General features: G+C 57.4%; 3 protein-coding genes across 20 annotated transcripts in view; all 3 read left to right on the top strand.

Moving 5' to 3' along the window:
• The window catches only part of ATOSB (atos homolog B), a 33,506-nt gene extending 26,296 nt beyond the window's left edge, over window positions 1-7,210 (top strand). For 14 of the 16 annotated variants that reach the window (XM_038171219.2, XM_038171222.2, XM_038171218.2 and 11 more), the window contains 8 exons: window positions 337-538; window positions 1,547-2,808; window positions 3,675-3,733; window positions 4,039-4,135; window positions 4,457-4,615; window positions 4,890-4,958; window positions 5,619-5,824; window positions 6,416-7,210. In XM_038171219.2, coding sequence (XP_038027147.2) covers window positions 1,723-2,808; window positions 3,675-3,733; window positions 4,039-4,135; window positions 4,457-4,615; window positions 4,890-4,958; window positions 5,619-5,824; window positions 6,416-6,569 — 1,830 coding nt within the window. In that variant the 5' untranslated portion in view covers window positions 337-538; window positions 1,547-1,722 and the 3' untranslated portion in view covers window positions 6,570-7,210. Of the gene's footprint in view, window positions 1-336; window positions 539-1,242; window positions 1,387-1,546; window positions 2,809-3,674; window positions 3,734-4,038; window positions 4,136-4,456; window positions 4,616-4,889; window positions 4,959-5,618; window positions 5,825-6,415 lie in introns of all 16 variants that reach the window. The other 2 variants (XM_038171230.2, XM_038171232.2) reach the window with 2 other exon arrangements.
• A 300-nt stretch (window positions 7,211-7,510) lies between these two features.
• STOML2 (stomatin like 2) lies at window positions 7,511-12,998 on the top strand. 2 transcript variants are annotated; one of them, XM_038171237.2, is made up of 10 exons: window positions 7,511-7,634; window positions 7,905-8,057; window positions 8,374-8,473; window positions 9,335-9,393; window positions 9,762-9,863; window positions 10,263-10,397; window positions 11,099-11,243; window positions 11,563-11,642; window positions 11,862-11,990; window positions 12,672-12,998. In XM_038171237.2, exons 1-10 carry the CDS (start codon window positions 7,602-7,604, stop codon window positions 12,801-12,803), a joined length of 1,068 nt encoding a protein of 355 aa, XP_038027165.1. In that variant the 5' UTR covers window positions 7,511-7,601; the 3' UTR covers window positions 12,804-12,998. The 2 variants fall into 2 exon arrangements, with proteins under 2 accessions (XP_038027165.1, XP_071887514.1); XM_072031413.1 differs by lacking the exon at window positions 7,511-7,634 and having other exon boundaries at window positions 8,051-8,095.
• A 518-nt stretch (window positions 12,999-13,516) lies between these two features.
• On the top strand, window positions 13,517-27,441 carry PIGO (phosphatidylinositol glycan anchor biosynthesis class O). Of its 2 annotated transcripts, XM_038171215.2 has the most exons (11): window positions 13,517-13,640; window positions 14,165-14,658; window positions 16,015-16,158; window positions 17,348-17,471; window positions 18,338-18,497; window positions 18,948-19,121; window positions 20,040-21,612; window positions 22,049-22,252; window positions 22,555-22,757; window positions 23,518-23,588; window positions 24,168-27,441. In XM_038171215.2, exons 2-11 carry the CDS (start codon window positions 14,166-14,168, stop codon window positions 24,286-24,288), a joined length of 3,267 nt encoding a protein of 1,088 aa, XP_038027143.2. In that variant the 5' UTR covers window positions 13,517-13,640; window position 14,165; the 3' UTR covers window positions 24,289-27,441. The 2 variants fall into 2 exon arrangements, with proteins under 2 accessions (XP_038027143.2, XP_038027144.2); XM_038171216.2 differs by lacking the exons at window positions 23,518-23,588; window positions 24,168-27,441 and having other exon boundaries at window positions 22,551-22,742.
• The last annotated feature ends 364 nt before the right edge of the window (window positions 27,442-27,805 follow it).

Genomic DNA, 27,805 nt, shown 5'->3' with positions numbered 1-27,805 from the left:
GAGAGTTTACAGCTGAGCTTAAAGTATTTGTGGCTTACATGGAAAGTAAAGTGAAAATGCTTTAGAGATGACCTATAGATTCATGTGACCTTTGGATCTGGGAGAGGCTGAACTTCAGTACTGAATTCTCAGTGTGACCCTGCGGGCAGGTAGCCCCAGGCTTTGGGCAGCCTGGTCCGGTGGGAGGTGTCCCTGCCTGTGGCGGGGGGCTTGGAACTGGGTGATCTTTAAGGTCCCTTCCAACCCAAACCATTTTGTGATTCCAGCCTCCTGCCCTGCTCTTGGCGAGCCTCTGAATCTCACCGTTCCTGCATCTCCCCTTTTCTTTGCCCTCAGAGCTGCTGTGGAGACTGAAGAGCTGGAGAGGACGGCGCAGAGGTTCGGAGGCACACCGTGATGGTGGGAGCCATTCCACGGCAGCCACGCCGCTTCTGGGGGGTGCCTGGCTGGCAGGTGTCTTCAGCGAGCTGTGCCAACGACAGCCCACGGCGGGACGGGGAGGTTGATCCGGAGCACGCTGGGGTTCTGCTGCAGAGGGGTGAGTGTGGGGGCAGCCAGGAAGGGCTGCAGTATGGGGGTTACGCAGCCTCAGAGAGGGGATGAGGTGGGAAGGGACCCCTGCCCAAGCAGGGACACCCAGAGCAGGGCGCACAGGACCACGTCCAGGTGGCTCAGCCTTCTCCCCTCCAGGATGAACAGTCCCAGCTCTCAGCCTTTTTTCATAGCAGAGGTGTTCCAGTGCCTTAATCATCTTAGTGGCCCCTTGCTGGACCCTCTCAGGTGTGGCCTCAGCAGCAGGGACATGCTGACCACCGCTGACCTGCTGGCATTGTTCCTCAGAATGCAGCCCAGGATAGCATTAGCCTCTTTGTGGAAATAGAAGCCTTGTATAGCATGAAGGAGGCTGAGTCCTCGAGGAGGTCAGGGATGGGTGAGATGGATGGTGCAGGCACCTGTGATGTGCTCTGCAGCCCCTGGTGCCACCCAGCTGCTTCAGGACTCTGGCCCAAGCTGGCAGAGCTCCCCGTGACAATAATTCAGGTTCCCCCAGGTGGCACAGACAGGTTCCTGTCCCCACTGTGGGGCTGGCAGCCTCAAAGCCAACCCTGCCTCCTGTAGCGCATGGGGCTGGGGCTGGTTTCTTTGGCAAGCGCTCTGAGATCTGGCTGCTGTTGCCCAGAGGGGTGATTACAGTCCAGAGCCCCTGGGACTGGTCTGACCTGCCTGACTCCTGTGCTCCAGAGCAGCACGAGCACAGCAGGTCCCTGGCAGAGGGCAGGCCCCCTTCTCTTCACTTGCACAGGCTTGTCCCCAGACTTGTAGCCTCCAGCCCAGCTGGAAACTCCTCTCTGTGCCCAGGCCAGGAGGGAAGCGCTGATCCTGCAGGTGGGTGATGCTGTGGGGTTCCCTGCAGAACCCACACCGAGCTGGTCCCTCTTCCCATCCCTGGGGAAGGAGGTCCGAGCAGGGCTGCCCACCTCCCACGGGTCCAGAAGGCAGGACGAGGACCCTGATCCCTGCTGACCTCTCTCCTCTCTCTTTCCAGATGCTGCGCTGCAGTGCACCCCATAACGGGAGGCTCGCTCGGACATCCTGAGGGAGAGGGCCCAGCTCCTGCCCTGCCCTCCCACTGTCACCCGTGGCACTTTACTGTCCCCCTCCTGCCGCTGCATGGGCTGTCCTGGCTCCAGCTCCTCGTGGGGCCCAGCCAAGTGAGGCTCCATGCGGCACATCCACGCGGAGACGTCCCTGCCCCCGGAGCCCAGCGCTGACTCCGGCCTGCCCCGACCCAGCGGAGAGGCGGCCTTGGAGCCTTCCTCGCAGCGCTGCACCCACCACGGCATCCTCATGGGCTACAACGAGACGGAGATCAAGCGCCAGAAGGTTTACCAGGTCTCCATCTTCTCCCATCTCTCCAGCTCCTCCGAGAGCACGGAGCAGCGGGCGGGCAGCCGGCCGGCTGTCAAGAGGGGATACCCCGAGCAGCGAACTCCGGAGGGGGTGCGGGATCCCAAACGAACTCACTGGGGTGGAGGGGGGGTGGACGGCAAGTGCGAGAGGGGCCCCGGGCAGGCTGCCCTGGAGGATGACGATGCCTTCGAGGACGGTCTGCTGGTGGAGGAGCTCTCCCTGTGCGGCTCTGCCCAGCACTTCTCCCATAGCGGGCTGCGGGTGGTGGAGCACCGCTGCGAGGGCAGCCCCAGCCGCAGCCCCAAGGCCAGCAGAGAGGACAAGCCGCAGGATGCCTCCTCCTCCTCCTCCTCCCGGCCTCAGCACATGGCTTGCAGTACTTTGCACACGAGAGACGGTTGTCCCGTTCCACCAGGGGATCAGCCCGCGGGCTGCGGGGAGAATGGGGATCGGGCGAGTGGCCACAACCTACTTGACCTTGATTTGCACAATATTGCACAAACGTCCCAGCTGGACTCTGGTGGGAGGAGAGAAAAGCCGGGGAGCAGCCCTGCTCACTGCAGCAGGGCTAGCGGAGGAGAGGAATGGCCAGTGGCGGCCAACGGGTGCAAGGAGCCCCCGACCCCGCAAGCGGTGCTCAGCCCCGAGCCTGGCAGCCTGAGCTCCCTGGAGAAGACGCCTTGCGGGAGCAGCCGGGTCAGCGGCAGCAGCTGCCCAGCCAAAAGGAAGCTGCTGCCTGCTGGTGAGGTGGTGGCCGACTCCTGCTCCGAGGATGAGAGCTTGTCCCCACCAGCGAGGAAGAAGAGGGCCCTGCCGTGCCACCCGGTGCCCACAGCCTGCCGCAGCACCGACGCCAAGGGAGCCCCTTTCTGGAACCACCTGCTCCCTGCAGCCAAGGTGAGCATCGCTGAGGGGTAGGAGGAGGCAGGGAAAACAGCCTGGAGACACCCAGAGCTGTCCCTCTTGGGCATGTGGCCCATGGTGGCACGGCACCCTGTCCTCTCCCAGTGCCACGGCACAGTGGATAGTGGCCAGCCCTGGGACACGTCTGTTGCCTGCCACCAGCCCTACAAAAGCAGAGGCACCCTGGCTTGTTGCTGCTCAGAGCAAGGATACCCTGTGCGTGGGACACACACAGCTCCATCCCTGTCCACGTGCCCTTTTTGGTGACTGTCCCCCAGCCTGGCTGCCCCCAGCGCTGCCCTTGCAGAGTGAGGTCCTCCAGCAGCTTCCCTCGGTTTTCCAGCCTGGTCATGCCAGCTAGCTCCATCATCCCTTTGTGTTGTGCTGCCCTTTGTGTGGCTTCCAGAAAGGAAAACCCCTGAAAAGGGGGCACTTTTAAAAGGAAGCAGCAGTGAGGCCCTGGTTTTAATCCCCCCACCCTACAGCTGTAGGAGCCAGGCTGTGGGCAGCCCAACCCTTTGCCCAGATTTTGCATGAATCGCCTTGGGATAGGACTTTTCCCAGACTGGCCAGGGAGCTTTGTCGTACGTGTTACCCTTCCTTAGATGTGGTTTACGGGGTGGGAGGCTGCGTGCTGCACCCTTGTCTTGGGTTTTGCCACCACCTTCCTCAGCAGAGCCACTATGGGAGGGTAAAGACCTGCCCTGGCAGCCAGATCTGGGTTTGGGCAGCTCTGCAGCCTCTCTGTGCTTCATGCTGCCCCGCATGCCATCCCAGCAGGGATGTGGGACAGGGCAAGAGGTGGTGCATGGTCCCTGTTTGATGCCCTAACACATTCCTCTATTTTATGTCCCTTCCAGAGCTCTGAAGATTGCACTGCGGTCGGGAGGAGGCTGAAGAGCGGGCTGCGCCTCAAATCGTGAGTGTCCCAGCAGCTCCTGCCCCACACAGCAGGTCCAGGGTGTGCAGCAATCCCAGCACCCTACAGCCTGCTGTGGGGTGGATGGGTCGGGTGGGGTTCCTGGGCATCTCCCCTACACAAGACTCTGGGCTGTGGGGTGGAGGGAGGCTGCTCCTGGGGTTAGGAAAATGGCTCAACTTCTACCAGGGAAAGGGGTGGTGGGAGGGACGTGTCCCTATCAGGGGAATCAGGGGAGAGGGCTCTGCACCCCCAGGGAGATGTGTTCTCTGGCCCCATGATGATGCTTGCTCTCCTCTCCCAAGGCGACATCTCCGGAGCAGCCCCCGGAGGGGAACCCGCCCCTCTGCAGCACCCTGGGCCACCACCACCGTCAGCCACGCTCTGCTGGGCAACTTTGAGGTAACAGCACCCACACGGTGATGTCCTGCTGGGGAGGGAGGTGGGTCTGGAGGGCTCGGGCTGGGCTGGCATTGGGCTGGGAGAAGTTGAGCCCAACAGGAGCTGGATGCTTTCTGTGGCAGCTGGAGTGGGGCTGGGTTGCCTGTCCCCAAGGGCTTCGTGCACATTGGCGATGTGACGTAGCAGCTGCAGGTTCTTTGCCGTGCCAGAAGGCTGGTTTGAGGCCACCTATGGCTGGATGGGATGGGATCTGTCCTTGAAAAAGCAGCTGTGGTCTCTTGCGGGCAGTCTCCAGTCCCTGACTCTTCCCTCCTCTTTCAGGAGTCCATCCTGAAGGGGCGCTTTGCACCGTCAGGACGCATCGAGGGCTTCACAGCAGAGATCGGTGCCAGCGGCTCCTACTGCCCCCAGCATGCCACCCTGCCTGTGGACGTCACCTACTTCGACATCTCTGAACACAGCGCACCCTCACCTTTCCTGGTACGTGCACAGGGGCTGAGCTCTTGGGGGAGATGAATGAGGGCTGCGTCCAGACACTGCACGTCCTCAGGGGCTGCTCTTCTCTGGAGAGCTTGGCTCAAGCAGCCACATGTCTGAGGAGACCACCAGCTATGCCAGGAGCAACATTTAACCTGCAAAGCAAAGAGAAAGTGGGGTCTTGGCCCCATGCTGCGTCCCAGCTGGGCTCTCCGTGGGCTTTCTCTCTCTCTCTCTCTCTCTCTCTCTCACACACATGCTGTTTATTTTGCCCCAGGGAGTGATTGACTTGGAGGCCTTGGGAAAGAAGGGTTACAGTGTCCCCAAAGCTGGAACCATCCAAGTGGTGAGTGGTAGCTGGGCTCCTGTTGCTGCCTGGGGTGGAGATATTCCATAATCACAGAATCTTAGAATGGCTTGGGTTGGAAGGGACTTTAAAAACCATCTAATTCCACCACCCTGCCATGGGCAGGGACACCTCCCACCAGACCAGGTTTCCCAAAGCCCCATCCAGCCTGGCCTTGAGCACTGCCAGGGACAGGGCATCCAGAGAGTCTCTGGTATTGTGCTGCTTAGCTGGGGCAGCAGCCAGAATTTTTTCTGCAGAGTAGCAGCATGGCCACCAAGAAAGCACAGTGGAGGGAGCACAGGACCCCCAGGGTGCTGGCAGGAAGACAAGGGGGCAGGAGATGTGTGGAAGGATGATGCTGGTGGGGTGTGTATGTGCAGTGGGGATGGGATGGGAATAAGGGAGTGGAGGTGGGTGCAGAGGATGAAGCTGTGGGCCAGCTCAGAGTGACCTGTGCTGGCTCTTCTGTGAGGGACACGGACTGGGCAAGAGCTGAGCCTCAGGCAAAGCCCATTTGGGGCTGGTGCGGGGCAAGGACAACTCTTCTGGTCCCTTGTGTCCTCTGTTGTCACCCCCAGACACCCCAGCCCTGTCCTATGGATCTGTTCCTGGGCCCTTCCCAGTCTGACCCCCCACCTACCCATCCTCTACCCCCAGACCTTATTTAACCCCAACAAGACTGTGGTGAAGATGTTCTTGGTGACGTACGACTTCCAGGACATGCCGGCCAACCACATGACCTTCCTGCGCCACCGCATCTTCCTGGTGCCCGTGGGGGAGGAGGAAGGGGCCACCGTGGCCCCCAGCGAGCCACCGGGCACCAGCCCGCCCCGCAGGGTCCTCTGCTACCTGATGCACCTGAGGTAGGGCGTATGGGGTGGGATGGAGACCTGTCCTGGGCTCCCTAACCCTCTTCCCTATGTCCCTGCTTCACCTAAACTTGCAGCCCCCTCTGGGGTGGCAGCCTGACCCCATAGCCTTGGGGGAGAGCAAGGACCAGCTGCTGTTGGCACTGGAAGAGCTGCAGGGAGCTGTTCTCCTGCCCCATGGCAGCCACCTCTGTCCCTCTGGAGGCAAACAGAGCGTGGCCACCTTGACCAGAGGCCATAGGAGGGGAAGGAGTTGTGTCCCCACCTCCTGATGAGGCTGTGCTGCCCTTGCCTTCAAGTCTGAGGCTCTTCCACAGAATCATAAAGGTTGGAAAAGACCTTCAAGATCATCTGCTCCAACCATCCCCCTACCCCCACTGTCACCCACTAAACCCTGTCCCCAAGCACCACGTCCAACCTTTCCTTGAAAACCCCCAGGGATGGTGACTCTACCACCTCCCTGGGCACCCCTTTCCAATGCCTGACTGCTCTTTCTGGGAAGAAATTTCTAATTTCCAACCTGAACCTCCCCTGGCGTGCTACTTGAGGCCATTCCCTCTAGTCCTATCACTAGTCTCCTCCCAGGTTTCACAGCTCCAAGTCGGGGAAGATCTACCTTCACGACGACATCCGGCTGCTTTTCTCCCGCAAGTCGATCGAGGTCGACTCGGGGATCCCCTACGAACTGAAATCTTTCACGGAGATGCCAAGGAACCCCTGCTACTCGCCCTGGGCCTGACCTTCTCCCTCGCCCCGGGGCTGCCGGGGAGCTCCCAGCCCGCTGCTTCAGGGAGAGATGAGTAAAGGAGAGATGAAGCCCTGCCACCTTCACGTGTCACCCTCCTCACCTGCCCCCAAGTCGCGGCTGTGCCCCCCTGCCATCGCCAAGGGGGCTTCATGAGGAGGGATGGGGGCAGCCCCAGGGACGTGCCCAGGGTTTTTGCCGCTGCTGCCCCAAACTGGGAGGCACGGCTGGAGGCAAAGGGGGGAGGCTGCCCGTGCCCATCCCCGGGGCGCGAGCTGAAAGCGTGGAAAAAGTTTGTATTTATTAGTATTTATTGTCACTGGGTGGGTGGAGGATCGGAGGCGCTGCTTTTTTTCCCCCTACAGGTGCGGGATGAGGCCCCAAACAGCGGGGGCTGCACCCCCAGCCCCATGGGGCTGCCAGGGCACAGCGAGGGCGGCCGTGGCCCCAAGTGGAGGGAGGGGGTGACCCTGTTAGAAGCCGGGGGGCTGTGTTAGAAGCCGGGGGGCTCTGTTAGAAGGTGGGGGTGAGGCTGAGACTCGCTGGGCACCATCTCGGTGATGTCTGAACCATGGGGGGGTGCGTGTTGGTGGATCCCCTCGCCCCTTGGGACAGAGGAAGGAGGGAGCCAAACCCGGAGCTGAGGGAGCCCCGCAGGTCGCCGTGTGTGTGTGTGTGCGTGTGTGAGGCAGTAAATTTGGGGTGGGGGGGGGGAAGAGACGGGGAAGGGTGGTGTGGGGGGGGCAGAGCTGCCTCAGCAGCCATCCGCCCCCCTTCCCGCAGCGCCGCACCGGTACTTCTGTGTTGGGTTTTATTTAATAAACGTTTGGAGACCGAGCCCTGCCTCACGCACAGCTCCCTGAGGGAACGAGGAGGAGGGGGAGGGACACGAAGGGGAGGGAACACAAGGCTTGTGGCCGCCGAGGAGAGCCGGGAGGCGGCATTGAGGGCTCCGGAAGAGGCGGTGCGGCCCGGGGAGGTTCCGGGGCGGCGGGCGGGGAGCGGCGGCGCTTTGGGGGGGCAGCGATGCTGGGGCGGGCAGCGCCAGGGCTGCTGCGGGTGCGGCCGGGGGGGCAGAGCCGCTGGGGGGGCCGGGAGGGTCTGGGGAGGGGGTGTGGAGGGGTTGTGGCCCCTTATGAATAACGTGGGGTGCGAGGGAAGGGGGTGGGGGGGGTCTGTGGGCAGCCACGCTGTGTGGGCTGAGCCCGCTTTGGGCACCTCGGGGTGCGGGGTGGAGGGGGAGGAAGGTGAGGATGAGGATGAGGAGGGTGGTGGTGGTGGTGGTGGTGGTGTCAGGGGGCTCCACGCTGTGCCTCTCGGTCCCCGCAGCGCGCCCAGCAGCTGAAGCGTTCGGCCTGGCTGGCCCCAGCTCCGCAGCGGCTCAACTCCGGCCTGCCCGTCAACATCGGGGTGCTCTTCGTGCCGCAGCAGGAGGCCTGGGTGGTGGAGAGGATGGGCAAGTTCCACCGCATCCTCGAGCCCGTAAGGAGATGGTTTTCGGCCCTGCTGGGGGCTGGCAGGTGCCTGTGGCGGCGGCCGGGCGCGTGGTTTGCATGGGGTTTCAGTCAGAGCACCTGGGATTATTCTGACAGGCTGCCATCCTTTTAGGTGCCTGTTGACTAATTTCTATTAAAATAGTGTTTTAAAAGCAGCGAGAAACCTAAACTCACCGCGTTTGCGCTGCCTGAAGCGTCTGCAGCATGTCGCGTACTTGGGGTTTGTTTGCACGGCGCTCTCTGGGTGGGCAAACTTCTGCCTGGCTTCAGGGCTCAGCTGCCTGATCCCACCTTTTCCGCAGGGTTTGAATTTCCTCATCCCTTTGCTGGATCGGATTCGTTACGTGCAGAGTCTCAAAGAAATTGTCATTAATGTCCCAGAGCAATCAGCTGTCACCCTAGGTAAGGAACAGGCTCTGCCTCCTGCCCTTTCCCTTTCCCTGCATCTGTGGTGAACAAGGGACAGCGTGGGGATGAGGGGAAATGTCCCAGGCTCCTAGAATCAGAGAATCATTCGGGTTGGAAAAGACCTTCAAGATCATCTGCTCCAACTATCTCCTGAGTACTGCCACCCACTAAACCCTGTCCCCAAGCACCACGTCCAGCCTTTCCGTGAACACCCCCAGGGACGGTGATGCCACCACCTCCCTGGGCAAAGCGTCCCAGTGCCTGACTGCTCTTTCTGAGCAGAAATGTCTGTGGACCCAGACTTGCCCATACCCATGGCACTATGACCAGCAGAACCCCTGGGGGTCCCTTGAGCCCCTCTGGGCTGCTCCACTTCTTGCCATGATGAATACAGCAGGCAATAATCAATTTTTCAGATTTCAAAAGTTTTCATTTGTTGAACCAGGAAAAGTCTCCTGGGTTTTTGTAAATGACACATAAAAATTCTGGATCTGGTTGGTGGACTTGTCTGTTATAATTCTGGTGTTAAGTTTCTTTTTTTTTTTCCCCTCCTAAATCTTTTACCTGTTAAGATAGCTACAGCATGAGATGTTTTGATCTTGACACCTGAGGTTTCTGGTGTATTTAAAAGGCAGAGTGAGGCACTTTGTAGGGAAATTAGGGATCCTTCTGACAAAGCATTTTACACAAGGAGACCTATTTCAGCTGATCCCTCTCTCCATGCTACGCTGTTGACAACAGGAAGGAGAGGGATGACTGTGCCCAGCTCTATTAATTCTGTCAGGGGAGAGGGGGGCTGCCATGCCTTTTCTCCTCCATTTTAGTAAACAGGATGTGTCATTCTTTTCCCGGCAGATAACGTCACCCTGCAGATTGATGGAGTGCTCTATCTGCGGGTCATGGACCCCTACAAGGTACCGTCCCTGCTGTCCTGGGGCCCAGCTTGACCCTGGAGGCACGAGGCAGCTTGCAGCCTCCCGCACCCGTGGCTGTGCCCTGCAGGCTCTGCGTGCACAGCCTCACACAGCTGGCTGCCGTGGCCAGCCTCTCCTGGCCTTTTTCTCTTTGAGATGCACGCTGCAGCCTCTGTCGGGCTTGCTGTGCTCCACGAATGGGTGGGCTGAGCATCCCCTTCGTTGGGATTGCTCTCTTGGAGGAAGAAATCAATGGGGGTGTCTGTGGCAGGTTTTTCATCTTAGCACAACCTTTCCTCACCTTGCCTCTTTTGGGATCCCTTTCAGCAACACCACGGACTCTTCTTGTTTTTGCTTCTGTTCCCCAGGCCAGTTATGGGGTGGAGGATCCTGAATATGCCGTGACACAGCTGGCCCAGACCACCATGAGATCTGAACTTGGCAAACTCTCCCTCGACAGAGTGTTCCGGGTGAGCAGGGGAGGTGGATACCAGCACTGCCAACATCTGGCATCAAGTCAGCTACACTTTGCTTAGGCCCAGTGATGAGTGTCTTGGCTGAAGTGGTTCAGGGGGGCTGTAACCCTTACTGGACAGAAGCAGGAGCTGTTTGCGTTCCTGGGACATCTCTGTATCCAGCTGTAGACCAGATGCTTGCATCAGCAATTTCAGTTTGGGGCACTGCCCTTTCTAGGAGAAGGTGACCCCTCTGAGAGATGTGGGAAGCCTCTTGCCCTGCCCTACACTTGTGGAGTTGGGATTTTCTGGCTGACCTTTGCCCACAAGACGAGGTGTCTGTTTCCCTTCTGACCCCTGTCTCATGCTAAGCACCTCTCCTTTGTTCTCTGCTGTTTTTTTTGTGCCTGCCAGGAGCGTGAGTCCCTCAATGCCAACATAGTGGATGCAATCAACCAAGCCTCAGACTGCTGGGGCATCCGGTGCCTGCGATACGAGATTAAGGACATCCACGTGCCCCCAAGGGTGAAGGAATCTATGCAGATGCAGGTTTGTCTCTCTGGGTGGGCAATCTGGAATGAGAGGGAAGTTTCCTCTTCCACGAAGCAAGGCTGTTCTCCATCCAGAGCTGGCTGCGCTCTGGGCCATCCTGCAGGGAGGGAAGCCTGTTGGCACTTTGGCTGTGAGCACACAGCTGTTGAGTAAATAATCCCCATTCTTATTTCTGCAGTGGTGACCCCTGCCTAGTACATACAAGCTCTGCCAGCTGTTTTTAAAATCCCCGGGGCCTGTTGGGCTCTGCAGGAAGCAAATTGCAGAGCTGGAGGTCTCCCCTTGAGGAAAGGGAGCCCAGGGCAGGCCTGGAAGGGGAGGAGGGGAAGCAGGCTGGCCTGTTAGATATGGACCAGACTGAGGAGGGTTGTGTGGGCTGGTGGGTGTTTGTGGCAGCAGTTTCTGTGAGCTGGTGGTGCCCAGCAGCGTTACAGCGAGTGCCCCACATGGAGTCGGTGTGGCATATTGTGAGCAGCATGCCCAGGGCTGGGGCAGCGTGGCGTGGTGTGGTTTGGGCTCACTGCTGCAGCAAACTGCGTCTGGGAAGCAGAACCAGCCCTCTCTCAGTTCGGTAGCTGTCTTCTTACCCTTTGCTAAGCTGCCCTTGCCCAGCAGGGACATAGAAGTGTCTTTGCTGTGCTTGCCCCTTGGGTGGGATTCCCCCGAGGGGCTGTCAGGCATCTGACCTGTGTTTGCAGGTGGAGGCAGAGCGACGGAAGCGTGCGACAGTGCTGGAGTCAGAGGGGACGCGGGAATCTGCTATCAACGTGGCTGAGGGGCAGAAGCAGGCCCAGATCCTGGCGTCGGAAGCTGAGAAGGCTGAGCAAATCAACAAAGCTGCTGGTAGCACCTTTGGCTAGAACATGTCTTGAACACCAGGGGATCTGCAACCCTCTGTACTGGGGGGTGGTGCTCCCTGGGAGCAGATTGCACTGCTGTGAGCCAGGCTGCCTCAGCTGCTCTCATCCTCCCTGCTGGGACCCTTGGGCTGTGCTGCAGCTGGTGGTGCTTCCCAAAGCCTGGGGCAGCAGGAGAAGTGTTGCAGGACAATCGTAGTGCTATTGTTAGAGAAAAGGAGGCGTTGCATGCACCACGTTTTCTTGATATACTTCTTGCAAGCGTGTTGTCACAGTTCTGATCTGCATTCCGTGCTTCCTTGCAGGAGAAGCCAATGCCATGCTGGTCAGGGCCAAGGCCAAGGCCGAGGCCATTCAGCTCCTGGCGGCTGCCCTGGCCCAGCAGGTGAGTGAGGGCTCCTTGGGGCAGCCAAAGCTTTGGTGCCAGCACGGGGAGGTGATCCCAAAGCTGAGGTGGCACCTGGCTTCCTCGCAGATACCCCCTGGCATCTTAGCAAAGAGTTTTGCTGACACCTGGGGCAGGCTGGGGGTGCGGGCACGGCTGAGCTCTTGGTAGTGCCTGGATCAGCCTCCTTCATGCTGAGCCTCGGCCGTCTCTCCACAGCACGGTAGCGCGGCTGCCTCCCTCTCTGTGGCCGAGCAGTACGTGAACGCCTTCTCCAAGCTTGCCAAAGACTCCAACACGGTCCTGCTGCCAGCCAACACTGGCGACATCACCCACATGGTTGCACAGGTCAGTGTCGGAGGGGGAGAGACCCTGCCTCTCGTCAGAGGCTGAGGGAGGTGAAGCTTGCAGCCCCTGTTGAGGAGGTGGTAGTGCAGGGAGAGGAGAGGTGTGGACATGAGGAGGAATTTGGCCTGGTGGGTGGGTGTGAAATAGAAGGTGTGGGCTGGGGAAGCTGCTTTGCAGCATCCTGTGGGAACTGGAGGGTCTCTGTTGTGGCAGCCCCTGGCTGTGGGGCTGGCCTGAGCCAGCTTGCAGCTGTAGGAGACAGGACCCTTCCCTTCGTGCCAAAATAAGCTGGCAAAAATATGAGGTGAGTGATGACTTTCTGTCTCCTTGAGGTGGAAGTTTGCCTCTTCCCTCTCCATCCCTGAAGAAAAAGGACTGAACAGGGATTTGGGTAACTGAAGGCACCACTGAACTGGCAGGAGTCCTCCATGAGGCTGACTGATCTTGTGGTGTAGCACAGCGACATCAGGGCCACGAACAGAGCCCCTTTAGAGACTGCTGGGGCCCTGCCTCCTTGTGGGACCTGCCCTGTCCCAGCCCTGTGTGTGCCCTGTCCAAAATCGCCACAGCCCCACAGCAGGGACACTTCTTGCTGCCCCACAGGGCCTTCTCCAGAGACCTTCCCTGTCCCCATAAGCGTGCGTTGTCTCTCCTCCCTGATGGCTCTGTCATTCCCTGCAGGCCCTGGGCATCTACACCACGCTGACCAAGACGCAAGCTGTGAAGACTCAGGACGAGATACCTCCGGCCCACGGGGACCCCCAGCCCCCCAGCACGGAGGTGCTGAAGGCAGAGCAGGCGACCTCCAGCTAGCGGGGCCTGGAGGACACTGGACACACTGACGGCGCAGCACCTGCCAGAGTGGGGATATTTGCTCAGGGCCTGCTGGGCTGTGGGGAGCACTGCTCCGCTGCCCTCCCCAGTGGGACTCTCTTCTTTTCCTTCCCTTAGCCCTAATTTTGTATTTGGATTTAATCATGTAATAAATAGTCCTGGTGCTGCAGCACATCCTGGTGGTGCTCAGGGCTGTGTATCGATGCAGGGTGAGGTGATGTTCGTCCTGAGCCAACTCGGGGGGCTGGATAATCTTCAGAGGATTGCTCCGGGGGGCTGTGGGCTGCCTGTCCCTGTGGCTGGATTTTCGTGCAGCCTCGCACCAGGCTGGGTTTCACCTCACGTGTGGCAGCTCGAGCTGTCGCTGCTGTCCTCAGGGGATGGGGACTGGGACAGGGGTGCAGTGGGTACTGGTGCAACTGGTGTCAGTGCCCAGCGAGGGCTCATGGCCTGCTCTGAGGAGAAGGGGAGCAGCACAGGAGTGTGTCAGGGACCCAAGAAGTGCTCATTTTTGGGAACAACCCCCTCAGGAACCCTCCAAACCCCACAGGATTGCTTCGTGTCTGAGGCAGGGGTCTGGCGGAGGGGATTTTCCCCGAGCCTTTCCGCGGCGCTGCATTAACCCACGCAGCCCCCGCTCTGGCTGGGCTTGGGGGAGGGTCTCAGCTCCCTAAAAAAAAAGCCTTTTTGGAGGACTCGGCTCTGGGGAACGGCTCCCGGCCGCCGGGTGCCGCTGTCGCCTCCGCCTCCTCCTCCTCGCCTCGCCGCCGCTGGGCGCTTCCGAGGGCGGCGGAGGCCGGGCCGCGGGGGCCGCAGGTGAGGGAGGGCCGGGGGGTGCCCGGGGTGGGGGGGGGGTGAGAAGGGTGGGGAAGGGCCCGGAGCGGTGGGGGAGGACAGTGGGGGGATTTTGGGGGAGGCTGAGGGGAGTGGGGGCACGGGGAAGGGGCGCTGGGGAGCGAGAGGTGGCAGGGGGGCGGTGGGGGGGGAGCGGTGGTCGGCGTGTGGGGCTTGGGGTGTCAGGGGGGCTTGGGGGTGTTAGGGGGGTTTGGGGGTGTCAGGGGGACTTGGGGGGTGTTAGGGGGGTTTGGGGCTATCAGGGGGGTTTGGGGGCTGTCAGGGGGGTTTTGGGATCAGGGAGGGTTTGGGGGAGCAGGGAAGGGGGTAGAAAGCAGGCTGGGGGAGTGGGGGGGTGGTGGAGGGGATTTGGGGTACCGGGGGTTGGCAGCACAAAGGGATTTACCCAGGTTGGTGCAGGGGGAGGTTTGTAGGGGCAGTGGGGTGCATGGGGTGGGTGCTGGTAAAGCCCTAGGGGATGGAGTTGACCCCTTCTCCCCCCGCAGGATGCAGCGGTGGCCAGTGCTGCTCTTCCTGGCCTGGGTCTGCTTTCTGTTTTTTGCTGGCATCGGGCTCTTCATGAGCGGTTTCCTGCTCACCCGCATCGAGCTCGCCAACAGCAGTTCCTGCTCAGACCCACTGGTGCCGCCGCCCTGGGACGAGCAGAGCCTGCCGCCAGGCTCCTGCTGGCTGCCCCGCCGCTTCCCCAAAGCCGTGCTGGTCATCATCGATGCCCTACGTTTCGAGTTCGCCAGGTTTAACCCAGCCAAGGTCAGCCCGCTGCCCTACGAGAACAAGCTGGGTTTCCTGCACCGCCTGGCCAGCTCCCAGCCCCGCCATGCCCGCCTCTACCGCTTCCGAGCCGACCCTCCCACCGCCACCATGCAGCGCATCAAGGGGCTCACCACTGGCTCGCTGCCCACCTTCATCGACGTGGGCAGCAACTTTGCCACCTACGCGATCCAGGAGGACAACCTGGTGGCACAGCTGGGGCAGAACGGTACGTGTGGTGTGCGTCTGGGGGGAAAAACATGGAAAACGCTGGCCAGGACCTGTATTCCTCTCTCTCCGTGGTGAGGGAGCTGTTTACCATGCCACCCATTAGCTAATTATTTCACCTTCACCCAGATATCAATTATTTTGGCCTGGGCTGTCATGCAGGCTGGGTTTCTCTGGCGTGTTCTGAGAGTAGGAAGCAAACGGGAGCATGGCTGGGATTTCTACAAAGGTGGTGAGGAAGCAGGTGAAGGTGGCTGTACAGGTAGTGACTCACAAGGTCACCTCCAGGAGTGGCTGTGAGAAGCCAAGGGCATTGCCAGTGGGTTGTGTTTGCAGTTGGGTGATAGGCCTCATAGGGGCAGAGCTGGGCCAGGTGTGCTGTGGGGTGTCACACAGGGTGCCTGCGGCTGTCACCATGTGTTTTTTTTTGTAGTTTGGTGCTGTCTGGCTGTGTAAAGAGCTTGTTTGGGTGGGATGATGGAGTGGAGAGAGAGAAATGGGCCTGCTTAGCACGGGAAAGAGAAGACTTAGGAGAGACCTCATCAATGTGTTTAAATTTCTGAGGGAAGGGTGTCGAGAGGATGGAGCCTGCCTCTTTTCAGTTGTACCCAGTGACAGGATGAGGGGCAACAGAAACCAGCTGAAGCACAGCAGGTCCTGGCTGAATATGAGAGGGCCTTTCTTTGCTGTCAGGCTGACAGCCCAGGAACAGGTTGCCCAGAGAGGTTGTGGAGTCTCCTTCTCTGGAGATATTCTACAAAAGGCACCTGGAAGCCATCCTGCGCAGTGTGCTCTGGGTGATCCTGCTCCCCAGGGGGTTTTGAACTGGATGATCCTCAGAGGTCCCTTCCAGCCTCAGCCATTCTGGGATTGTGTCACCCAGAGATTTCCTTCTAGGGCTCAGTGCAGCAAGGATGTTAGTCATGCCTGTGCCTGGGGTGAGGCAGCAGTGCTGGGCTGTCAACTTGAGAAAGGTGGGCGCATGCAGTAAGTCATCAGAGGCCAAAAACACTCATAGACCCTGCGCAGGGTTATGGTTCCTGCTCCCATGCTGGAGAGGCTCTGTGAAAACACCGAGGGGTGGCTGGTGGCAGACAGAACAAGGACGGGCAGAGTGAAGGCAATGGAAAGTTGCCGTGCTTTTGCCTTCTCTTTTCTGCATGTGAAGCCCCATCACTGTCATGTTTCAAGTCTCAGCACAGAATTTTTATTTTAGGTCACTTTTGAGTGTGGGTTGGAGAGGAGCCAGTGCTCCAGAGCCTGACCTGGATCTGCCCGAGCTCTTTTCACCAACGTGGGTAATGGCATAACTCACGTGGGCTGCCAGCTCCCGTTAATTCATTTCTTTCTGTCTCAGGAAGAAGAGTGGTCTTCATGGGTGATGACACTTGGGAAGGACTCTTCCCAAACAAGTTTTTCCGCTCGTATTTCTTCCCTTCTTTCAACGTGAAGGATCTTCACACTGTGGACAATGGGATCCTGCAGCATCTCTATCCCACTGGTAAGCAGCTCTTCTCCCAGGGCTTGGCTAACCCTTTATCTTACACAGGGGTCCTGCTGCAAGTTTGGGGTAGAACTGTGGAAGTTTTTGTTTATTCCAGAGTGGCACTGGACAGCCTCACCCACTGTTGTCTGCTGCCCAGGGATTACAGTGCTCTTGCTGGATTTCCACAGATAAACCAGCTTTCAGAGCCTGTAACTGCTTCTCTAAGTACTTTTCCTCCATCTGGGAGAGAGCACAGATTGGTAGGATTGGACTACAGTTTAAAGCTATCCTAGAAATACACTGCTAGGAGAGAACAGGAGGATCATCTGTCTCCTCACACTTAATTTTGGTACGTGGCCACCTGGGCAGTGGCATAGGACATACCCAGTAGTGCAGCTACGTGGTGGGAGGCTGGGGCACAGCGCTGCTCTCAGCAGAATTTCAGTGTTGACATCCCAGTCTTGGGAAGAATGTGAAGTGTGAGACTGACCTGTGAATTTTGTGAGATTTCAGACTCCTCTCTCAGCACGTGGGACTAGGGGAAATGTTCTTTGCTTTATCTGTGCATAAATCTAGCTAAATCAAAGTTGCAAAAGTCTTTCACAGGGAAGGTGGGGAAGTTGCCCCAGCAATAGGTGCTGCCTTGTAGGAGAGATGCAGTTTGTCACTGAACTGCAAGCTTGTTGGTTTTCATGTGTGAAGACCCCAAAGCAGAGGAGAGGGGCTGGGGTGACTTTGTACCTAGGGACAGCAGTGGTGTGGCGGGCCCATGTCCCAGGTGGGACACAGCAGGGCATGTTGATTAGGCTGACCTGAAATATCTCCAGGGATTTCTGCATTCTTCTTTTCCTGAGCCTGCCCTCGGTTTAGCTCAGTTTATGTCAGTTTGAGTTGAGGGTATTTCAAGATGACATGGGTGACAGTGGGCCATTCCTCTCCTGAGGGGTGGTGAATGAAAAATACGGATACTGGGGCACTTCCAGGCGTTGGGCTACCCACAGCATGGCACCAAGGTGCACAGGCTAAGAGTCTGGCTCTGTTAAAACATTCACTGATTTGCTTGAAAGATGGGAGTGAAGATGGGAGGAAGGGAAGAATCAGCAGTTTTCAGAGGTAGCCAGACAGCTCTGGCAGAGGGATCTGGGAGGAGAACACCTTCCTAAACCGTCAGCTATTATGTGACAAGGCCTCTCTTGTTCTGCAGTGGACAGTGGTGAGTGGGACTTCCTGATTGCACACTTCCTCGGCGTGGACCACTGCGGGCACAAGCATGGACCTGACCATCCTGAAATGGCAAAGAAACTCACCCAGATGAATGAGATGCTCAGGTGATAAAAGGGTGTGACCACCAGCAGATAAAACCCTAGCTGTGGGACAGTCTCAGTTGTGTAGACCTGTGTTTGTGAGGGAATGGCAAAGAACAAGGTTTGGTTTTGAAACCGAGGTTGTCTTCAGATCTTCGAGCCTTGGTTCTCAACCAAACCGTGGTGGTGCATGTAGAGTACAGCTCAGCCTCACTTTCTGTGTCGCTAAAATAGAGATTGTCACACGGAAGCTTGGCTAATATTTGAAAAATTTTTGGAGAACCCTGGCTAGGGAATGCTGCATTTTCTGTTCAGGCTCATGAGTTGTGCCTTCATGTCAGAGGGCAGAATGTGATCCAGAAGTTCTGATCACACAGCACAAAATGTTGTGGCTTTTGACTCAGGATCGATTTCATTTTTGCTGCTGGAAGGAGGGCATAACTTGTCTTTCTGCTTGTGAGAATGAAGCATACATTATGTCATAATTCTTCCATCCTTCAGGGACAAATCCCCTCTGTCTTCCTTCAAAGTAGGAGATTGCTCACACAATGTGATACAATAGACAAGTCCCAAATAGGATCAACCTGAAATTTGTTCCTATTGGGAACATTCCTTCTGAATTGTATTTTTTCAGAGGTCCTTTAAAGCCTTAAGGAACCCTGTTTACAGGGGTTTTAGGCAACATCGGTGCACTCCATCTCAGGGCTCAGTTCATTTTTGAAGCATCCATTACCATAGTCCATGGTTTGGTTGTTAGAGCTTCGTGTCAGCACTTAGTTCTGCTCAGATCCTTTTGTGTGCTTCACCTCTGTTGTGCAGGCAGGCTTGGTGGGGGCATGTTGTCTCCCACCCGTGCTTCTAAATGTTGACATTCCTTATCGTGGTGCCAGGTCCTTGGTGGAACACCTGGGGAATGACACCCTTCTTCTGGTGGCTGGGGACCATGGCATGACAGAGACTGGAGACCACGGTGGTGACAGCGAGAAGGAAGTGAACGCAGCACTGTTTGTGTACAGCAAAACACCCCTGTTTGACACCGACCCTCCTGAGGTGAGAAGCAGCTGGTCCTTATCTGCCACTGCCTGAGGTGGCATCCAGGGGGAAAATTGCGTCGTGGGGTACAGAGGGGAACTGCTCTATTGGGGTTTTTTGGATTGAGATGGCTGGGAAGTCTGTCACCTTTCCTGGGAAGGTGGAAACGTGGGGACAGTGTTTGGGACCCAGTCACAGACACTCAGAGGGATTCAGGCCCCTCCGGCTGTGAGGAGTGTTTGAGTGAGGCCTGGTGAGCTGTCAGACAGCCAGAACCAGACCCAAGGACCTGCAGGAATCCTCCCTCATCTGTTGTCAGTGGGACTGAGCTTCTCATGCTTTAACCCCTCCTGCTTCCCACAGCACCTCCTCTCTGCAGGGCTGCCTTCCCCACCGTCCCCTCTCCCAGGTGTAAGTCTGCCTTGCTGTGTCCTTGCCAGAAGCCTCATTCCTCCCCTGTCTCTCCAGGAGCCCGAGGCCGTTCCCCAGGTGAACCTGGTGCCCACTGTGGCCCTGCTGCTGGGGGTGCCCATCCCCTACAGCAACATTGGGGAGGTGATGGCTGAGCTCTTCTCCGGGGATGGCGATGCTGCGTCTGCAGCCTTGCAGCAGCTCTCCGTCTATCACGTCAACGCCAAGCAGGTACAGGCACTGCCTTCTGAGCTGTTCTTCTCTCGTGTGGAGGGGAAACAGCAGGGAGAGACTTGCTGACAGTCCTGGGGTAGTAACGGGGGTTAGATGTGTGGTCCTGGCTCCTGGAAATGTGGGGGGTTTACTGCACACAGCTTCTCGTGTGGGAGCTGCTCTCAGCCTGCTGGAGAAGATGTGACAGCAGAAGTGTTCGGTGTCTGCAGTGTGTTTGTAGAGGAGCAGGGTGCTTTGCCATTTAAAGGTGATAATGTAATTTACTGTCCATTAGTCACCGGGAATATTCATCATGGTCTGCGAGGAGTTAGCCTCATCCAGTACGGTCTATTTAAATATTTGCACTTAGCTGTCTGAGGAGGTTTCTGGATTGATCATGTTGGTTTTTAAGGAACGTTGGCTTACCAGGGAGGTTGGGCAAGCCTGGGGGGCAGCTAAGTGTGAACGTTTGCCATTTGTGGGCAGGGACAGGCTGATTCTGCCTGCACTCTGAGGAGACTGGAAGCTGTATGAATGTGTCAGTGAGTTTTTGGGATTGAGCTGATCTACGCTGCTGAGCAGCTTGACATTTGCGCAGGTGCCCTGCCCTGCTAATGCCCTCTTAAGGCTTTTCTTAAAACTTTGGGATTACAGCTGGCTCTGTTCCTGTGGTCTTGAAGTAAGAGGCAGAAGGAGCTCTCCTTAGCCCATGGTACAGTGCATTAATGTACTTGTACTCAAAAAGAGAACAGTTTGTTCTGATCTACTACAAGCTCTTTAATGTGATGTTTATCCTCAGGAGAAAAAAAAAAAAAAGGTGAAAGTTGACATTGGGTTTGGAATAATTCCATTCTGAAGGGGTTGTGTGAGGAGGGTGACAGTGAATCCCTTTCCTGGTGCTTTTTTTCTGACCCTGTGTGCTCTCTCCTGCTACAGGTGGATCGCTTCCTGCGCTCCTACTCGCAGGTGGCTCAGGACCTGCCAGCGGAGCAGCTCCAGCGCCTGCAGGAGCTCTTCTCCAGCGCCGTGGAGGAGCACACTCAGCTCTTGGCGCAGGTGCAGGGGGCGATGCTGATGCCTCCGGAGATGGAGCCCAGGCTCAGGAGCCTCATCAGTCGCTTCCAGCTCTACCTGCGGGAGGCACGGGCTGTGTGCACCCAGTCCTGGGCCCGCTTCCATCCCCTGCGTATGGTGGGGGGCTGCGCCCTCATTGCTGCGTCCTGCTTGCTCTGCTACGTGGCCTCAGAGCTGGCCGCAGTGTCAGACTCTTTCTATCGCAGCTGCCTCCTGTACCCACTGCTCTGGGGCCTGGTGGTGGCTGTTCTGCTTGGGCTGGCCTGCACATTCACCCAGGAGGGGCTGGATCTCCTCCTGCTGTCTTCTTGTGCAGCCGCAGCTTCTCAGCTGGGCTTTTTCTGGCACTGGTGGGGCCGGCATCCCAAACGAGCCCGTTTGGTGGGCAGCCAGCCACCCTTGGCCAGCGTTGGCCCGAGGCAGAGGCTGCGAGCGTGGCTGGTACTGGCCTTCCCCATGGGCATCCTCCTGTTCCGCTGCGGAGCTATGTTTTCCGATAGCTTTGTGGTGGCTGAGGCACGGGTGGTCCCATTCCTGCTGGCCTCACTGGTGACGTTGCTGGTGGGGAAGCTCCACTGGGACGGTCGCCTGACTGTGCCAGAAGGCCCCAAGCAGCAGCTCCTTGGCTTTTCCTCTTACCGCAAAGAGAGCTGGTACCTGCTGTGCCTGGTGGCCGCGCTTCTGCTCTGCGTGCGCCTCTCCGGCTTCTTCCACCAGTGCCGTGAAGAAATCCCTCAGTGCCGGCCCTCTGTTTTCCTCGCGCCTCTTGCCAGCCTGAGAAACACACGGGCCAAGAACCTCTTCTACCTCCTGTGCGTGGCCTTGCTGGCCGGGATGGTGTACGCGGTGCGGAGCTGGCTGCGACACTACGGCAATCTGAACAGCTCCGACCCCCTCGTGCTCTTCGTGCGCTGGGGCTTCCCGCTGGTGGTCCTCTGCATCGCCTGCTACTGGGCCGTCGCCTCCAGCGCCGAGGACTCTCTCGGCAAGCTGCAGGAGCTGGTGCAGGTGGCCGTCGTCGCCTTTCCCTGGGCCGTCTACGGGTTAACGTCCGTGGGGTTGCTGCTCCTGCTGTGCCATCCCATGACGGTGTTCGCAAAGGACACGCGGGAGTCGGCGGGATCCATCGTCACTCCCTACCAGGGGGTTCCCAGCTCCGAGGTCGATTTCCTCCACGTCATACCTCAGATCTACAGGAGGATGCAGGAGTCTCAGAAGAATCGCCTGGAGCGGGGCAGCTGCAGGGCCACGGTCGCAGCGTACGGGCTGGGCAGCGTGTACTCGGCGGCCCTGGTCATAGCACTCACCCTGCTGGGCTTCCTCTTGATGCTCCTGCACAGCGAGCGGCTGAGTCTCGCCTTCCTGCTCCTCTTCCTGGAGGCCTTTGTGCTGCTGCACATCCACACGCGTGCCAGGAGCCTCGCAGGAGACACTGGTGAGTCGGGGCTCGGTGGACGTGCAGCCTTGTCCTAGTTCCAGTGGGAGAGGTGGGGCTCTTTCTCCAATCCTGGGGAATGGCAGTGCACTGATCCTCCTTGGAGGATCCTCCTAGTTTCTGTTAGACTGCTTAAATCCTCAATTAGAAGAGAAATGGGAGGAAATGTGGGAGAAGGAGGGAATCCTACCCCCGTCCCTTCTCTCCAGGGTGTGAGCAGCCACCAAGCACACTGCTCCTGATGGAGTGCAGGAGCAGGGTGGGCAGCAGAGGGAATGTCTGGTCACACACGGTGTCCTGTGCCAGCAGTCTGGCTAGCTTTTCTGAGACACAGAAACATGTGGGAAGGGAACCTGGAAGAAAACCCAGTAGGCTTCTTTGGACTGTCTTGTTCTTTGATACTGATATCTCTCTCTCTCCCCACCCTCTCTTTCAGAGTCTTTTTCAGTGCCCTGGTTCGCAGTCATCTCCTGGCTCCTTGCTGCTTCCCAGTTCTTCTATTCCACGGGCCACCAGCCCATCTTCCCGGCCATCCACTGGAATGCAGCCTTCGTGGGCTTCCACCTCGACCACAGCACGAACCTCCTTCCTGCTGTCCTGGTGGGCGCCAACACGTTTGCCTCCCATATCCTCTTCGCAGGTAAATCAATTTCTTCCTGGGCCGTTGAGCCTGAGCAGGCACGGCTTGCTGCCTTGCCTTGTCTGGAGGCTGAGCGCGAGGTGATGAAGGCTCCGGCACCAGCTGAACAGCAGCATCCTCACTGTCCCCTTCTGGGGCCACAGAGCTGCCCGTGGCCTGCAGCCTCCGTGCAGTTGTGCCTGACCAGCGAGCTGGAGCTGGGGTAGATGCGTCCTGCACGTCCAGGGCGTGACAGCAGAGCCTAGACTGCTCCTCATCTCCTGGGCTCCCGGTAACTTCATGTGCCTTTGTCCTTGAGGTAGTCGGCTGCCCTCTGCTCCTGCTTTGGCCCTTTGTGTGTGAGATGCCCAGCTCACAGAAGAAGAAACCCAAGAAGGAGCCCCAGGAGGAGCTGCAAGAGGTGGAGGAGCACATGATGGAGATGAGGCTGCGGGAGTCCCCGGAGAAGTTCTCCGCTGCCCTGCTGCAGCTGGGGCTGAAATACCTCTTTGTCCTTGGGACACAGGTATGGACTGAGGCAGGGTGGCTGTCTGAGGAAAACAGGGTGCTGTGAAAACCATGGGGCACACTGACGTGGGAAGGGGCTCAGCCAGGACAGAGCCAGGCCCAGGGGTGATACATCTAGTTGCAGGTGGAAGAGCAGATGCACAGTTCCTCTTCTTAACCATGCCGTTTGCCTTTTGCTTTGGGAAGGGCTCCAGCATGGAAGCAGAAGAGCAGATTAGGCTGCTTTCCCTTTCCATCTGCCCAGAGTGGGAACATCTGTTCAGAAACTGCAGGGTTGTAGCCCTGCTCCCCCTCGTCCCAGTCATGCATCTCTATTTGTGCCAGCTCTGTTATTTTCATCTGTTCTCGTGTTGTGGTGATGCAGGGAGCTCAGCATCAGAAATCTAATCCCACAAAAGAAGTGAGTAGCTTTTTGGGGTTTAGCCTTTCAAATTGCTCTCCTGTGTGGTCAGACCAGGGACAGCTCACGAGAAGGGGCAGACCCTTGCAGCAGGACAGCAGGAATGTCCCTCTCACCTCCCTGGTGCTGTCCCAGACCAGCCTTTTCCTCAGAGGGCCTGTGTGCACCACGAGCTGTTTGTGTTTCCTGGCTTGAGGACACAAAGAAAGGAAATCCTCTTTGGGATGCTTATTTCTGATGTGTGACATGCCAGCCCCTCAGGTGTGCACGGTTTAGTACCACCTTCAGATGTGAACCTACTGCCCAGGAGGTCTCTCCAGAGTCACCTGTAACTTGTTTTTCCTGGTCTCCCCCACAGCTTCTGGCCTGTGTTTGTGCAGCTATGATCCTCAGGAGGCACCTCATGGTCTGGAAAGTCTTTGCCCCAAAGTAAGTCCCAGGAGTTGCTCCGATGCTGGGTGAGGGCTCGTATCTCTGACATCTTGGCTAGAGTTCACAGCCAGTAATGCTGGAAGTGACAATATGATCGATCATTCATGACTTTCTACCTAGCAGGGGCTGTAGGAGTGTCCTTGTTTAATTTCCTGCTTGAAGTGCAGAAGGTGGATTTAAGCTGGAGCATTAAAACTTGTCCTTATGGTGATTTCCAAGGACACCCAGAGTCTACCTGGAAGCTAAGAATATTCGTGTCAGGGAGCCAAAGGCAGAGGTACCAGAGCACAAATGAGATGCAGACCTTTGGGATAGCAGGCATGCAGGGCATCCTTGGCCTCTGAGGATTTCCAAATCTCACTTGGGTGCCTTCCTGATCAGCCTCTAAGCCAGTCAGGAGCCAGAGGCATGCTTTGCTTCCAGGTTGCAGGCAGTATGCACTGCTGGGGCGTGAGTCTAATTCAGGTTTTAGGATCTGTGATGCTAGCAGCCTCTCACTGTCAGGGAAAACTGTCTGCTGGGAGTGAGCATAGCATGCTGGCTGTGATATCCTTACTGTGTCTGTTGTCCCTGCAGGTTCCTTTTTGAGTCGCTGGGCTTTGTGGTGAGCAGCATCTGCCTGCTGCTGGGGATCTCCCTGGTGATGCGTGTGGACTGTGCCGTCAGCACCTGGTTCAGCCAGCTTCAGCTCAGGTAGCGCTGGAGATGTGGGGATCCTGACCTGCTCGTCGGCCGAGGCTGTGGTCATCTCCCTGCTTCCCTGGGGCCAGGAGGGATGCACCAGCCGCCAGCAACGAGTGCCTGCCGACAGCAGTCGGGGATTATCTCCAGCTCCCTGCCTCAGCGTCGCACAAAAGGACCGGTGCCAGCTGTTCCCTGCTTGTTGTGAAGCTCTGCAGGGAGCGTGTTTCTCAGCGGCTGAGGCTGGAGCTCTTGCTGGGAGTTTGTTAGCAGCAGGAGGAAGCCAAGAAGCAAGAGTCCTGAAGTGCTCCTCTGGGGAAACACCAACAGGAGGCCTTGCTGCTGCTTTCTTGACAATTGTCCCCACTGTGCAGCTGGTAGGCTGCAGGGGCCGGCAAGGTGCCTGGAAACGTCACCTTGCCTGAGCAGAGACATTGACTTACTGGAAGGGGATCGCTGAGGAGGGGAGGGAAGGGGAAAGGAGGAGAGGGAAGGCTACAACCCTGCCCTCTTGCTGGGTCCTGCAGCCACCGCTTCTCTCCACATGCTCAGTTTTCACGCTGGAATCAAAGTGTACATAATTATGTATGCAGATGGTTCCTGGGGTCTCGGTGGCAGCTGCTCCGCTGCCAAGCCAGTTTGTTGGTCTGTAGTGAGGCCCGTCCCACCCTATGCTCCTATTTTCTAGTCTTCCTCGACACTCCTAGGGGCAGTGGGGAGCAGGCTTGGCTGTCTTGTACAGCCAGCAGCAGCTCAGCTTGTTGGGAAGGTGGCAGCAGGGATAACTGTGTCCATGACTGAGAAGCTCCACTGGTCGTCTTGGCCTGGCAGTGTCCACACAGACTGGGCTGTGGCAGCCAGGGCTCCCCATCTCCTCCTGAGCATGTGCCACAGGATGCCAGCAGTTAATTGGGAACAGTTGGGTTGCATTTGGACATAGTGACAGAGCATCTGACTCACCTCTATATTGGGCCTTGTCAGGAGGAAGGGGGAGGCTGGAGAAGGTCTCCTAACTGCAGGAGCAGCCTTGGTGTGTGCTGGGAACAGCTGCTTGAAAGCCCTGAGCGTGTGACAACTCCTCTGCGAGGTGGCCTAACCCGCTGGTGTCTGCGTACATGCTGAGGGATGTTGATGTCACCTTGATGGGATCCCACGCACTGCAGAGGATGGCGCCTGTGATCCAATACTTGGTGCTTATCTCCCTCTTAACCTTGCTTTTCTGCATGGGGCTTTGTGCTGCAAGCCAGCTGTCTCCTACCTGCTCTTGACGGCTTGCAGTCAGGAGATGTATTTCTGTGTGGGCAGGCGTGGGAAATAGTGACCATGGTGCCTGGCTGCATTCCAGCTAAATTCCCCCTGCGCTGCTGATCTGAGCTGGGATTTCTTACTGCCCTGAACCACTGTGTGGCTTTACTTGGTGCTATGAAACCTTTCATCTCTTTCTCCTTTGGAAAGAGCTGGGGACTGCTTGCCTGAGTTTCAAGCTTTGATTTTTGTTCTGGTCCCCGCTGGATTTTTAACTCATGCATTGTAACTGCCCCTGCTTGAGTTCCTTGCTGCAGACTGCCTGTGTAACTCCTCGGCTCTTCCTCTCCTCTGCCCTGGAGAGTCTTGGGAAAAGTGTCTTGCTGCTTCATTGATCGTTTGAGTTCTTGCTAACAGCCCCAAGTGCCCAGCAGCTGTAGAAAATATCCCTTAAGGACAGGTTTAGTTATATTTTGCCTGAGCAGGGTGGCTGATGCTTGCTCACGTGCTAGGGTGCAATTCCCGAGAGGCTTACACTGCTCTGATTTTGGCTTCTGTTGACCTGCTTGTGCTCTTCCACCTCAGCCTTGCATCTCCCCTGCCCTCTGGGCCTGTCCTGCTTAATTTCACCTGACAAAACTAGGGACTGTGTTGTAGCTGCCTTGGCTGGCGCACTGCAGCCTGGATGCATGCACAGTGGTGCTGGTGCAAGGAGAGGGGCAGCAGCTTGCAGCTGGGAACTGTGGGGATAGGAAGGGGGCAACCCACCATTAGATAGGCTTAAGCAGTTTCATCCTTGAGATAGTTTTTTGGCTGTGTACTGTGACTCCGTAGTGGCCAAAGGAGTGGTTTTCAGGTACCACAGGGGTTATGCTGAGGGGTGAGCGTGCATTTGTGTGGAGAGAAAGGAAGGGATGGAGGTGGCAGCTCCCCAGTGGATTTTCATTTAACATGAGGTTAAGGTGTTGCTAACTCCCAAGGCTGGGACCCCCATAGGTCTTCTCATAACCTCATAAACTGGTCGGCAGCTTGCTGCCTGAATGTCTGTGTGCTGGCAGAAGTCCTTATGGCCACTAAGGTTGTAACGCCGGCCTGTGACACCCCTGCTGCTGCCACCCAAGCCGCTGGCCTTTGTTCTCTCCCACCTTTGGGACTAGGTCCTCTTTCAACATCTGCCATCATGCCACCAAGCCTTCCCGTGCCTGTTTTTCATGGTCGGAGCACTCAGCATCCTCTCCTCAGCCCACCATCTCTCAAAGACGTAGCCTCTGCAGTCTTGCTGGGGCTGGGGGCTCACAGCCCAGGGCAGAGGGAACTGAGCTGCAGCTCCCTAAAAACACACACACGTGTCTCACTAGAGACCTACCAGATGGCGTTGAGGCCCCGTATAAATTCTGACTTTTGAAGTCAAAATTAGGGCTTTTTTAGCCATTTCCTGTTTTAATATATTTGAGCCTGTGACAAAAGCTGAAGCTCCATCGGGGCGCTTCAGACAAATCGTTCTGCCTACTCATGCCGCAGTCTCCTCTCCAGAAATACTGTAACCTCATTCCCCGAGTCCTCTCACAGAAGTCTAAGGATGCATTTCAGCTCACTTCAGCTGGGTTTGCTACTTGTGGTAGCGAAACTGCAAGTATGTTGTCACTGTGGTGATGCTGGGGACAGAGGACTGGCCGCTCGTGCTGGCTGTTCTGCCAAGGGAGACTGGCTACTACACCAAAGAATTTAGTCAAGAAAAGTTTTCCAAGGGCTGGAGATCCTCCTTCTTTCACTGACATGTTTAGTCTTTACCAGCTTTCCCCAATGGCCCTCAAGCTGATTGTTTGGCTGCTGTTCTTCTGAGTACGTTCAGGATGACAGAGTTAACGTTTGTCCAAGGCTTGATGACCTCGGAATGACAACATGCTGCTGGTGGTGGAACAGACGTGGCTGTGCTTGTTTATTTAAAACCCCAAAAAGTGTATGATTGAAAGTACTCATCAGGGCCCAAGCCAAGGAAAGCTGATGTGCTGGGGGGGAGAAGGCTCTGCCCTGGATCCTCCCGTTCAGGTTGTCACCAGAGCTGGATGGTTCCCCGGAGCTGGTGGGAGCTGTGCAGTCCTGCCCCTTCCCTTCCTCCTGGCCACCACCTCCCCAGTTCGGAGCACTCCATGTGGGATGTCCTGTGGGGTGGGATGTCCTTGGGGCTGGGAGGAGAAGAGGGCAGCATTAGAGCAGGCCAGGACTCCAGCATGGCATCTGGTGTCCTCTTGGTGGCACAGCTTGGAGGCAAACCAGTGCTGGCTGCT

This window comes from Anas platyrhynchos, chromosome Z (genome assembly GCF_047663525.1).
Source record: "Anas platyrhynchos isolate ZD024472 breed Pekin duck chromosome Z, IASCAAS_PekinDuck_T2T, whole genome shotgun sequence".
NCBI classification, from domain to species: domain Eukaryota; kingdom Metazoa; phylum Chordata; class Aves; order Anseriformes; family Anatidae; genus Anas; species Anas platyrhynchos.
Note: the sequence above shows the minus strand (reverse complement) of the source record. Positions and strands in the feature narration are given on the sequence as shown.